The sequence below is a fragment of the Delphinapterus leucas genome, chromosome 11, assembly GCF_059928025.1.
Source record: "Delphinapterus leucas isolate spDelLeu-1000000601 "Yukka" chromosome 11, BTC_Dleu_Yukka2, whole genome shotgun sequence".
NCBI classification, from domain to species: Eukaryota; Metazoa; Chordata; class Mammalia; order Artiodactyla; family Monodontidae; genus Delphinapterus; species Delphinapterus leucas.
Window position 1 is genome coordinate 8,675,471 of NC_143139.1, and position 13,921 is coordinate 8,689,391.

Sequence of the window (13,921 nt, forward strand, 5' to 3'; positions counted from 1 at the left end):
TGTGCACTGAATAAATGTGAATGATTAACTGAATGAATGAATGAATTAATTAATACAAGAGGCTATATTTGGTAAATGTGAGACACTCAGTTTCAGAATATCCATGAAGAACTAAGAGGCAAGAAACCATCAAAACCACCATGCTGCTCTATTAGCTCCCATTGCATTATGCAACCAACCATTTTATGGCTGCAACAAGGAAAACAATCTAGCATTCTAAACTATCTAAAGATAGTTTGTTCTAGCTCTAACATTACCTTTATTTTGCTCAAGAGCTTTTAGGACCTGAAGAAAGTTTTCCTCTTTGTTTTGCAAAGACTCAGTCTGTTGGATAAGGCTCTTCATCTTGCTCTCTGATTCCTGAACACTTTGAAAGTCTGGAACAAGAATTCCAGATGAGTATAAAACACATGCTCAGTTATGAAACAGTAGGGTATTAGATTGTGAAGCTTAATTTCTATAGTAGATCTTTAATAAAGTTCCCCATAAATGTTTTCAAAAACTGCAAAAAGATATTTGGCTAAGTATGTTTTCATTTATCCACTATTATTTCTAAAGTCTATGCCTAAATCTAAAATATCATCCTAATTCCTTATAAGATTAAATGTGTGTTTATATGAACAGGACAGCGGTTCAATTGAATTAAAATAGATGACAACAGCAAAAGCCAAGTCTCAAATGAATCTTTTGGCATCATGCCTTGATGTAATGTGTAGAATTTCACTTCCTAATCAAATTTTAGAATTCTGAATTTCACGCTAACTTTATTAATGAGAAACTAGTATTTTTTTTCCATATTCATAAGTCTTTATTATCTTTAAATAACCTTGGCTGCAAACACTTACAGACCAGAAATATTTACTGAAAATATCTGTAACTTCTTTCTAGCTTTTTTTTTTACATCTTTATTGGAGTATAATTGCTTTACAATGGAGAAACTACTATTTTAAAATAACCAGTTGTGAACAATTTTAATAATAATCCAAACATTCTGTTGATCTAATTTAGGATGCTGCAGGAATGGGCAGTTTGAACAAACTGAAAAATTCCTTTTTATTTTCAACATAAAGACAGTTACAAATTCATCGAGCTTAATATATAGTAACTTCTAACTTTCAAAATACTGATAATAATCATTACACTCAGTAAATTCTGCAGTGATTTCAACAATATAGCTTCCCTGGAAAAAAAAAATGTGGTTACTGAGAACTCACAAGGTTAAATTCATTCATATAGTAAAAAGTTGTGATACTTTCATGTCATTTTTTCCTGTTCTCCATTCAGTATGGCAATAAAACATTTACCAAAAACTATTCTCTGGGAATGGCTTAATGAAATATGATCATCTGACAAATAGTCTATTATTTCTTTTCTCCCAATAGGTCAGACTTACACTGAAAACCAAAGAATCCACACAACATCAAAAGCAGCAGGCTGAACACTCCCAGGATCACAGGGGTTATTCCACATAGAGAGAAGGAAAAACGAGAGGCTAAGAAACAGAGTGAGTGAAAATCAGAGATAATGTAAACTCCTGCTATTTGAAAGACTAATATCATTATTTTCCTTTTATTATGGTTAAAATGCCCACATTTTCTGAAAAATAATGCCCAATGTGTGAATTACTATGAACTATTAGGCTGAATGACAGGGGGAAAAAACTATTTTGGAGGATGTGCAGAAAAGAATTAAAGTAGCAGACCTGACTTGTTATCCTGAAAGGCCCGCTTACAAGGCTGGCCTTGGCTGGCATCTGGAAACCTACTTCAGTAGGGTTTCCACAACCATTAATTGATAGGCACGGCTTACCATGTCTCCACTGTTTGTGCAAACACTATAGCTTGTGCTGAACCGTTGCTTTCCTTCAGGAAGTCTGTAATTTTGTTACATGCCAGCTGGAAGCTGCCTACGTGATTAACCCCCAGTAAATACCCTGAACATTGATTCTCTAATGAGTTTCCCTGGTTGGCAACATGTGACACATAGTCCCAACTTGTTGCTGGGGAATTCGTGGGACCTGTGTGACTCTACTGGGAGAGCACCCTTGCAAGCCTGAGCTTGGTCTCCGCAACACTTCACTCCATGTGCCTTTTCCATTTGCTGATGATGCTTGTCAGCCATTCATTGTCGTAAATCTCAGCTAGGAGTACAACTGTATGGAGTCCTGCGAGTTCTCCTAGTGAAACGTTAAACCTGAGTGTGTCTTTGGGGACTTCCAGCACAGGTGAAAATTCTACATACAGGCATTATTAAATATCCTTAAACCAGACACAGAATTTCAGTTCAGATTACGTTATCCTCATTAATATGATCAGATGGAGAAATGCTTAACAATTTTAAATCTGTGTTATTATTAAGACAGAACTCTTTGAACTTCATGACTAGTAGTACGTTCCCTTCATAAAGAATTACAGAATAAATCTTAGTGAATGTTTTAAAAGGATGATATTTGGTTTTAGGTCAAACAACATCTATAATTTATTCAATTTCACAAAAATAATATGCTACATCCCCACATTCTAGAAACTAAACTTTCAGAGATCATTGTTAATAGTCTTCTATTGGTAAGTTTATTTCCCTCCAAAATAAATGTATAAACTCCAGTGTAAAAAAGATATTTCTTGTAAAAAAGATATTTCAAAATAAATGTATAAACTCCAGTGTAAAAAAGATATTTACTCCAGTGTAAAAAAGAAATATTGTTACCTTCTGAAACAAGGTAAAAAATTGCTGTCAAGAGAATGGTTATATTCATGACTAATACCCAAACCGTTTCTTTAATTTTCTGAATCATATAACTTGGTGGTTATCAACCAGAGGAAAGTTTGTTCCCCAGGGGACATTAATAAATATCTGGAGAAATTCTTGGCATCATAACTGACGGGCAGGTGGTACTGACATCTAGTGCATGGATGCCAAGAATGGTGCTAAACATCCTACAATCACTAAACAGTGTCCCACAGCAAAGAGTTACCTAGCCCCAAATGTCATTAGTGCCGAGCTTGGAAAACCCTGTTCTATTAAAACATGTTAAGTTTAATTATGATCAAAAGGAGGCATCATGTAATAGGGTTCTACCTTTCTTTGTCTTTTTTACAAATTTTCTGAGTTTTAAACCTTGAACAAGCTTAAGTCCCTCAGTTTCATGTGAGAAAACAAATCTAAATTTGGACCAATGGCTTCTTTCATCTTTAACTATGCTCTTTAATATATGAAAATTTCAAACCTGTCAGAAAATACACTTTCGTTTTACTTCTATATATGTTTTGTTGTTGTTGTTGTTGTTGTTGTTTGTGGTACGCGGGCCTCTCACTGTTGCGGTCTCTCCCGTTGCGGAGCACAGGCTCCAGACGCGCAGGCTCAGCTGCCATGGCTCACGGGCCCAGCCGCTCCGCGGCACGTGGGATCTTCCCGGACCGGGGCGCGAACCCGCGTCCCCTGCATCGGCAGGTGGACTCTCAACCACTGCGCTACCAGGGAAGCCCTCTATATATGTTTTGAAAATGTTTTAATCTTTGTATTTTCTCTAAATTTTAAAATTTCCAAATAGTAACAAGTAGAGAAACATAAAATGGAAGATGTATCTAAAGATAACAAAAAGAGACCGTAAATGAATAAAATCTGGTATATCTACTTTACCATCCACATTGGTGTGCTCAGGAATCGGGCGCCATTCATCCTCAGGTGGAGGAGGAGGAAGGGCAAGAGGCCGTTCCACATCCACAATAGGGATTGTCTCTGTCTGCTCTGTGTTTTCTTTTAGCATAGAAAATATATAATTACTTTATAACCTTGTAAAGCAAGTGAGATTAGAACTTAAGAGATTCATTACCATTTTCAAAGATCACTAGAAATACAAATATAGTAGTAGTAAAATCAAAGATACTCAAAACACATTTCCACTCGACAGCCCATCCAGCTTTCCTAAAAGTATTTAAACTGGTTGATTACACTTTGGATCAAGCCAGGAAATAGATAATTATTTCTTTTAAATATATTTAAAAGCACTCTTTCAGGTATATGTGGGAAATATTAAAAATACAATGCCCCTAGTATAATCATAACCAGCACTTCTGACGAACAAAAACAACAAAACTTCTATTTCCGTTGAAATGGCACAGGACATTTAGATTTTAAAAAAATACCTGGAGGTTGATCACAGTCTGAAGCAGTTGACATTGTGGAGACTTTTGGATGATTTCTTTATCCCAAAGGTGAAGGAGAGCTTACAAAGTTGTCGGCGGATGAATGAAGAGATATTTCTTCCACTATCCTCCTACAGTTGATGACAAGTCCAGACCTAGCCTCAGGTGGTACAGCTACTTACAGTTGTATGAAACTAACTTAGTTTGGTAAAAACCACAGAGGAAATATGAATCTCTAACTGGATATTTTCTAATAGGCATACAAAAATAAAATCACATCTACTTAACTAAACTATGTACAACAAGCCTTTAAATACCGTCTGGTTTGTACAGGTAATAGTCCATCACTCCAGAAATAAATTAGGAAAAGCCACTGTCATAAATAATATAACTGAGTAGTCTAGAGTGAAAATTTTTATGAGAACTGAGTATGCAGTAAAGGAAGACACAGGAATATGGAAAATAAGGTTCTAGACAACCAGAGGAATTTTAAAAAGGAATAATGCTGTAAATAACATGTCTGTTCATCAAAGGTGGATTTAAATGACTGCTTATATAAAAAGGCATTTGAAGAGAGAAATCACATAATAAAAACTATATGTCCAGATAGTGACAGTTTGGCTTAAGGTTTTTTGGTACTACCCCCACCCTGACTTTGTTTCAGAGGAAAAACAAATTCTATTCATATAAATATGGTTGGGTAGCCACCGACAATCTACCTTTTGCTCTTTACTGCTCAAGTGAAAAAAGTTCAATATTTGTAGTGGGAATAAATAGATATTGTACACAAACAAAAATAGACCTAAGACTCTTATCGGGGCTATAACCTCATAGAAACTAATGTATGTGTGAGTCAGGCAAAACCACACAAGATGCCTCAGATACAGGCAGTGGTCATAAGTTTCCCACGTTCCTATGTCCAGTTTAGATCAAAAGGTCTTACAGATAATCCTAAAAATATATCACATTTTATCTTTTAATGTATGAAATACAAGGTTGGTTGACCAAGAAGAATATTATAACATTCCTGTTCATTCAAAGATCTCAGTAGGGGCTTCCCTGGTGGCGCAGTGGTTGAGAGTCCGCCTGCCGATGCAGGGGACAAGGGTTCGTGCCCTGGTCCGGGAAGATCCCACATGCCGCGGAGCGGCTGGGCCCGTGAGCCATGGTCGCTGAGCCTGTGCGTGTGGAGCCTGTGCTCTGCAACGGGAGAGGCCACAGCAGTGAGAGGCCCACGTACCACAAAAAAAAAAAAAAAAAAAAAAAAAAATCTCAGTAAACTAAGGGTAGAGATAGCAGAGATTTTATAAAAAATATTCTACACTGATTGTCCGCCTACATTGTAATTCATTTTTATTTTGTTTACTTTCTGACTCTAAATTGAAAAATCTGGTGTCACCTTCAAGATGGCGAAGGAGTAAGAGGTGGAAATCAACTTCCTCCCCACAAAAACATCAGAAATACATCTACATGTGGAACAGCTCCCACAGAACACCTACTGAATGCTGGCAGAAAACCTCAGACTTCCCAAAAGCCGTGTGGCTGAGAGGGTCTTGGTGCTCCGGCCAGGTGTCAGGCCTGAGGTGGGAAAGGTGAGTTCAGGACATTGGTCCACCAGAGACCTCCCAGCTCCACATAATATCAATCAGCAAGAGCTCTCCCAGAGATCTCCATCTCAACACTAACACCCAGCTCCACTCAACAACCAGCAAGCTACAGTGCTGGGCACCCTGTGCCAAACAACTAACAAGACAGGAACACAACACCACCCATTAGCAGAGAGGCCTAATATCATAATAAGGTCACAGACACCCCAAAACACACCACCGGACGCAGTCCTGCCCACCAGAAAGACAAGATCCAGCCTCATCCACCAGACCACAGGCACTAGTCCCCTCCACCAGGAAGCCTGCACAACCCACTGAACCAACCTTAGCCACTGGGGGCAGACACCAAAAACAACGGGAACTACGAGCCTGCAGCCTGCAAAAAGGAGACTCCAAACTCAGTAAGTTAAGCAAAATGAGAAGACAGAGAAATATGCAGCAGATTAAGGAGCAAGGTAAAAACCCACCAGACTAAACAAATGAAGAGGAAATAGGCAGTCTACCTGAAAAAGAATTCAGAGTAATGCTAGCAAAGATGATCCAAAATCTTGGAAATAGAATGGAGAAAATACAAGAAACGTTTAACAAGGACCTAGAAGAAATAAAGAGCAAACAAACAATGATGAAAGACACAATAAATGAAATTAAAAATTCTCTAGAAGGAATCAATAGCAGAATAACTGAGGCAGAAGAATGGATAAGTGATCTGGAAGATAAAATAGTGGAAATAACTACTAAAGAGCAGAATACACAAAAAAGAATGAAAAGAATTGAGGACAGTCTCAGAGACCTCTGAGACAACATTAAACGCACCAACATTTGAATTATAGGGGTCCCAGAAGAAGAAGAGAAAAAGAAAGGGACTTAGAAAATATTCGAAAAGATTATAGTTGAAAACTTCCCTAATATGGGAAAGGAAATAGTCAATCAAGTCCAGGAAGAGCAGAGAGTCCCGTACAGGATAAATCCAAGGAAAAACACTCAAGACACATATTAATCAAACTATCAAAAATTAAATACCAAGAAAAAAATATTAAAAGTAGCAAGGGAAAAACAACATACAAGGGAATACCCATAAGGTTAACAGCTGATCTTTCGGCAGAAACTCTGCAAGCCAGGAGGGAGTGGCAAGACATATTTAAAGTGATGAAAGGGAAACACCTACAAGCAAGAAGGTAATTTGTAAGGTGAAGCATAATCGTACTAAAGACTAAGAGAGCTATTTTGAATATGAAAGATTAAAGAGTTAGTGAACTATTGAGAAATAATGGGGCATATATGTTTCATGATGAAAATAATTATTACATTATATCATTGGTTAAAAAAGAAAAATTGCTGTAAAGAGGTATAATATTGTAAAGAAAAATGATAAAGAAGTAGATCAGAGAACTGACTTTTTGTTTAAGTGCAGAAAGTTAGTGATTAGGAAGAAATGGAAATGTTTGATGGACTTCCAAATGTGAGAAGTTAAGGCCTAAGCAAATGTTTTCAAGTTCTAATATTCCAATTACAGTGGTGTTGAGTGTTGAGCTTACCAGATGGTTGTTTTAGATGAAGTCTCTAGCAGTTTGAGAGAGCAAGACAAGAATAAGAAGGGACTATAACAAAGCCAGAAAGAACATATAGCCAGAACATAAATAATATTCCTCTTTCTCAGGCTACATAGGGTTATTTTTTTATTACACTCATTCTGTTTGAAAATTTCCGTAACAACTTGTTTTTACATCAAAATAGGTTTTTCTTTTGTCATCATTTCTCCATACTAGAACTCAATGTAAAACTCTTGCAAATGTACCAGTCTAAAGTGGGATTTTTGAAGGAATGGAATCCACAATTGAAATACATTTCTTTATTGTGTTTTTTACCATTATTGAACGGTGAAAACAGATAAAGCTATCAATCCTTTTCTACTGAGTTGAAACATATATATTCCAACTGCACTGTCACCGTTTATCCATTACACTTTGGAAATGCCACTTTAGACCACTAAGGGGGAAGCCAATATATTTCTACTCTTTATAATTAAAGTACAGACTGAAGGAGAAGGGAACCAAAAACCTCAAAACCTGAAGTTTATATAGAGAGAGTATATTTAGAGAATATAGAGTATACTTGTATTGGAATGAATTGAAAAAACAGACTGTAAAAAGTATATGTTCTGAAAAAAATGTTTCAAAGAATAAAGCAATTGAATTTAGATATATTTTAAAGGAACCAGGGATTGACTAGCTCTTCATCTAATAAAACTTAACATCTTAAAACTTTTATTTTTGAAAATCTCCTTCAGATAACTGTGGAGAATAATGGACTATTAGTATTCATGTATTAATATTTCCATTTAGCTAACACTAGCATAGTTTAGAAGATGGATTTAAATATCCCATTATATACAGTTTCTATTTAGAGCCCAAACTAGTGTCTAATCTATACAGGGATTATATTTAGAATCATAGTATTTGGTGGTGGTCATAGTGGTGATGGTGGCCTTTTTGGTGCTTTTTTTTTTTTAAGTTCAGTGTTGAATTCTGTGCAAAATGGGCATGGCCCTTTAAATTATATTGCCCATTCATCTCCCTTGCTTAAAAACTGCCTTTCTCCGTAGAAGATGCAAATTGTGAAGCCTGAAGTACAAATATGAACTGCTTTCTCACATGTTCATGAAGAGCTGGCAAACACTGAAGCTTCTTTGATAACAAGAGCCAATAACATATAGAGCCCAGAAGAGTCGTCTTGAGCTACAGCTCACACAACTGTGCCATTCGCCCACTGGGGTTCACCTCTTCCATTGGGTCCAGATTCCAGCAGAAACTACCACACTGACACAGGTATCACCAACTGTATCTATAGCTGTCGCTCTCAGCTTATCTCATCGTTACTAGTGCGTATACAGAGCACAAAGAATAGAGATTTTAAAAAGTAATCCAGTAAATTTAATCTTGTAGAAAAAGAACTAACCCATTCAGGTTTAAAACTCACTTTACAAGGTAAATTACCTCAGATTTTTTCATGGTTTACCATTGAATATAACTGATAGCACTGTTAGAAAATATTTCAGGATATCTCTCAGATTAACTGAGTTAATAAAGCAAATGGTCACATCGATGAAGCCAGGATATGAATAATAAAATAATTATTTAATCAGTAATTAATTGTTCTTGTCTGTATAATAGTGTGTTTCTCTATTTCACATCCAAATCTAGAATTTTCTTATTTATGTGATATAGCTTCCATATTCCTGAGATATTACAGACTTGGTAAAGAATTTTTAAAGGCATTATAAACCTATTTCTGCACAATCATGTTTTCTTACGAGAAGTTATCTTGTGGGAAACTATTAAATGTTATAAGTGAATATTATGAACACACGAAGGCCTATATATTTTCATCAGTATAAAAGACAACAACAGGGCATAATTCTCTGAGGAAATAAAATATATAAAAAGTGTTTTATTTGATGATACGCTGGCAAACTAGTGAACATAAGAATTTAAAAACTTTTTGTGTTATCAGAATTCTATTCTATATAAATTGCTTTGATTATAAAAATGATATTTGAAATACTTGAAATAAATTAACTTTTCAAAAAATTTGCAAGTAAAGTTAATATTTCAAGGAGAATTGGTTGCTTTTAGCCTATGCCTTCAAATATTACGGGCACAATGCTACACACCCCACAAGAGTACAACTAAACTAATTTGCATCCCAATTGTAGGGCTTTCATTTTTAACAACTTGTTGGAAGAGATTCTTCAGGAGATCACGGAAAGTAAACTATCTTTAATCATAAAAGAAAGAGTGAAGATAAATAGAAAAAAAATCAGGAGAACTCCTGAAAGAGAAATTTTAGAATAACCTACTATGTAACACTAGTTATCTTTACAATACAAAATGACTCATAAAAATTATCTTTTTATTTTTCTGGATAGGGACAGTTTTTAAGTGTAGTATAAACATTTCATAGATCATAGCACTGTTACCCTTTTAAAGTTAAATACCACATTTGGAGAACTCCAGGTAACAGGTGAAATGACATCTAAAGAGATGCTGGTAACTGATAAGTTTAGGAATGGGAAAGAAAATAATCTGAGGCAAAAATCTTTCTTGGAAGAAAATTGCAGAAGTAAAATCATGCATCAGTATTTAAATGGTATGAAATAGTGATTTCAATAATACACAGAGAACTCAGAAAGACAGAACCTGAAAACTTAGTTTCAAAAAAACCTGTTGATGTCTGTATCTTAGAATTGTATCTCAAAAATGTTTAGAGATGAATGAAAAACACCCAGGATATGCAGAGTTGAAACACATCCCTTCCAAGAAGCAGATGCAGAAAGTGAGTATTTTTTTCTTCCAGTCCCTACTGAACTCTGATATTATTTTCTTTTCCTTGTTAAATAATTTTTCTAAAGAATGTCATTATAATTTAGCATATGGCACATTATGTCTAACTCTTTTTCAAGATTTTGTTACTTAAAAGATTTACCTGATGGACTTTACATGGTAAGAAGAAAACAAGTATATAGATCTCCTCGATTTGGAAAAAATCCTATTCTGTCAACTCCCTTCACACATACTGATAACTTACATGCTTTCCAAGAAACAGTGTGACTATGGCGTGGTAACCACGTCTCTCTTTTAATCTCCAGAGACAAAAGAGCAGCTAATTTACGCAGAAGCGAAAATATACGCTACAAAGTCCAATCGGACAAAGATAACAAGAACTGAATCACCTGAAGAAAAAGGTAAAGTTTATGTAGAGGACCTAGCTTACCTGTCCTCCAATTGCTCAGCCTACCACGGCCGCAAATAACTAAGTTAGCCTGCCCAGTTTCATGAGGTTGCTTAAACTATATCTTATAATCTAAACAAAAAAAATGGTATTGAAAGTGAGATGTCCATATTTAGTATATTCCAGATAATTAATGTGGTTTGGGTGCTATATACATAAATTCATAACTGAGCAAATCAAGCAGGAAAATTACTGCTTTTCAATTTGGAAACAATTGTGAATCTCCTGATGTCTATATCCACTCATTTTATGAAGTTTCAAGAAACAATATTTGATTAACATTATTTGATACATGTTTGGAATTATAAGTTCTTCTACTGTTGAAGAACTGTAGTGAGGCTCCAATGAGAAAATGATGGATATATATGCGAGCATATGATATTTACAGGATAATAAATATCTTCTGATTATGGGTCAATAAAATTGACTATACAGATATGTTTTACTTATTTATTTATTTATTTATGGCTGTGTTGGGTCTTCGTTTCTGTGCGAGGGCTTTCTCTAGTTGTGGTAAGCAGGGGCCACTCTTCATCGCGGTGCGCGGGCCTCTCACTATCGCGGCCTCTCTTGTTGCGCAGCACAGGCTCCAGACGCGCAGGCTCAGTAGTTGTGGCTCACGGGCCCAGTTGCTCCGCGGCATGTGGGATCTTCCCAGACCAGGGCTCGAACCCGTGTCCGCTGCATCGGCAGGCGGATTCTCAACCACTGCGCCACCAGGGAAGCCCTAGATATGTTTTATTTAGAAGTATGTTTGCATCTCAAAAACCAAGTCCTCATATCTAGTATTCACTTTGTATTCATAAATCAAAGAATTATTTTGGTAAAGATAGAATAAGTGACTTCCCTCAGAGGTATATAGTAGCAGAATAGGGAGTAGAACCCTGGCAACTCTCAGTCCGTTGATGTTTCAAATTGTCCAGTATCCCTTTCAATTTATGATTTCAGGTTTGAAGACATTCGAGAGTTAGGGTCTTGAATTTACGGAGCGTCCCCCTCTAAGCCCTGTAACTCAGTCTTTCCCCTGCTGGTCCCCTCAGCCTCTTTGTTTTCTCTCCGGGCAGGGTCTTCAGTTCCATTTGCCTGCTTTCCCACTCTAGTGATTCTTGGAATCTTCTGTTTCTTTCTCCTTTTAACAACAGGAGTCTTGGGATTCACGGGTAAGTTGAAAAAGATCTGTGACCTGAGCCAAATGTCTCCTCCCTTAAGAATTAACATTGTGCGGGCTCTCTCCAGTTGCAGCAAGCGGGAACCATTCCTCCTTGCGGTGCGCGGGCTTCTTACTGCGGTGGCCTCTCTCTTTGCAGAGCACGGGCTCCAGGCGCCCAGGCTTCAGGACTTGTGGCTCACAGGCTCCAGAGCGTAGGCCCAGCAGCTGTGGCGCATACGCCCAGTTGCTCTGCGGAATGTGGGATCCTCCTGAACCAGGGCTCGAACCTGTGTCCCCTGCATTGGCAGGCGGATTCTCAACCACTGCGCCACCCGGGAAGCCCCTGCAATGTTTTCTTGAGACTCTAGTCTGTCCTTTACTTTTAAAATCCTCATGAGGGAATTCCCTGGCGGTCCAGTGGTTAGGACTCCACGTTTCCACTGCTGGGGGCCCAGGTTCCATCCCTGGTCGGGGAACTAAGATCCAGCAAGCCTTTTGGTCTGGCCAAAAAAAAAAAAAAAAAGTCCTCATGAATTTCTCTTGACCAAATTCGAATGAAAACATTCTATTGGGACTTCCCTGGTGGCGCAGTGGTTGAGAGTCCACCTGCCGATGCAGGGGACTCGGGTTCATGCCCCGGTCCGGGAAGATTCCACATGCCGCGGAGCGGCTGGGCCCGTGAGCCATGGCCGCTGAGCCTGCGCGTCCAGAGCCTGTGCTCCGCAACGGGAGAGGCCACAACAGTGAGAGGCCCACGTACCGCAAAAATAAAAAGAATCCGCCTGCCAATGCAGGGGACACGGGTTCGAGCCCTGGTCCAGGAAGGTCCCACATGCTGTGGAGCAACTAAGCCCGTGTGCCACAACTACTGAGCCTGCACTCTAGAGCCCGCGAGCCACAACTACTGAAGCCTGCAAGCCACAACTACTTTAGCCCACGTGCCTAGAGCCCGTGCTCCGCAATAAGAGAAGCCACCACAATGAGAAGCCCTCGCACTGCAACGAAGAGTAGCCCCGCTCACTGCAACTAGAGAAAGCCTGCGCACAGCAACGAAGACCCAACATAGCCAAAAATAAATAAATTTATTTTAAAAAATTATATTACCTTCTCAAATTTAAAAGAATTAATTTCTCCATTCTCACAAAATTAAAAACAAAAGATACTAAAGACCATTATGGTTTCATATTACTGAGAACCTAGAATATAGATAGGAACTTTTTATTTCTAATGTCAGAAGTTTGACAATTCATAAGAGATGGGTGAATCTAGTTGCTTCAAACATCTACCTTTTCCGTCAGTCTTGCCAGGGTTTTAGGCACTACCAGGCCTTGATCTATTTTGTGACTCCGAAGGTGACCGAAGAAATCTCAGGATGGAATAAGTCCCTTCTTGATCACTCATCTCTAAAGTAAAAAGAGGTGAGGTATGTGTTTTGCATTAAAACTTTGTAACAGAATGATTTTTATGCAAAGAAAAATTAAAAGGTTAGTCTATAGCAACACACCAGGATTAAGATGTATGTGTGTGTGTCTGTGGACGTGTGTTTATTAACTCCTTCAAGTGCCTAAAGCATGTAGACTGAGACTGATTTATATAAGAAATGAAAACCTTTCAGTATTTTTGCTAAAGTCATTTGTACTCCTAGTAACTACAGCCATGATTATTAGAAAATAAGGAAAGAATTTTTAAAAATTTACCAATAGATTAGATAGGCTGGGTCCTATTCAGTTCAGCTCAAAATGTTCAACGTATATATATACACATGTTAGACAAAGTGATACCATCCCAAATTACTGAGACACTTTTAAAACTATTCATTCAAAAAACAAAAATTCTACTTTTTGGGATTCTGAAAAAATATAAATATCTTGGCTTAAAACATATATATATATATATACACACACACATATATACATATATATGTGTATTCAGGACTACATATCAGTAGTAAAAAGTGCTTACAAGAGGGCTTCCCTGGTGGCGCAGTGGTTGAGAGTCCGCCTGCCGATGGAGGGGACGCGGGTTCGTGCCCCGGTCCGGGAAGATCCCACATGCCGCGGAGCGGCTGGGCCCGTGAGCCATGGCCATTGAGCCTGCGTGTCCGGAGCCGGTGCTCTGCAACGGGAGAGGCCACAACAGTGAGAGGCCCGCGTATCGCAAAAAATAATAAAAACAATGTATAGTTTTTATCCATATAGATTATACCATAATGTATTTAGGCAATCCCATAC

General features: G+C 37.8%; 1 protein-coding gene across 5 annotated transcripts in view; it reads right to left on the bottom strand.

Annotated features, from left to right (window-relative positions):
- Positions 1-13,921, bottom strand: part of LOC111176757 (uncharacterized) — a 36,414-nt gene that overhangs the window by 19,243 nt on the left and 3,250 nt on the right. For 4 of the 5 annotated variants that reach the window (XM_089920288.1, XM_089920287.1, XM_089920286.1 and 1 more), the window contains 6 exons: positions 13,653-13,805; positions 12,977-13,093; positions 4,146-4,276; positions 3,640-3,756; positions 1,394-1,492; positions 258-377 (listed from right to left, as the gene is read on the bottom strand). In XM_089920288.1, the coding sequence (XP_089776414.1) occupies positions 258-377; positions 1,394-1,492; positions 3,640-3,756; positions 4,146-4,179 (370 nt within the window). In that variant the 5' untranslated portion in view covers positions 4,180-4,276; positions 12,977-13,093; positions 13,653-13,805. The remainder of the gene's footprint in view (positions 1-257; positions 378-1,393; positions 1,493-3,639; positions 3,757-4,145; positions 4,277-12,976; positions 13,094-13,652; positions 13,806-13,921) is intronic. The other variant, XM_022577562.3, reaches the window with a different exon arrangement.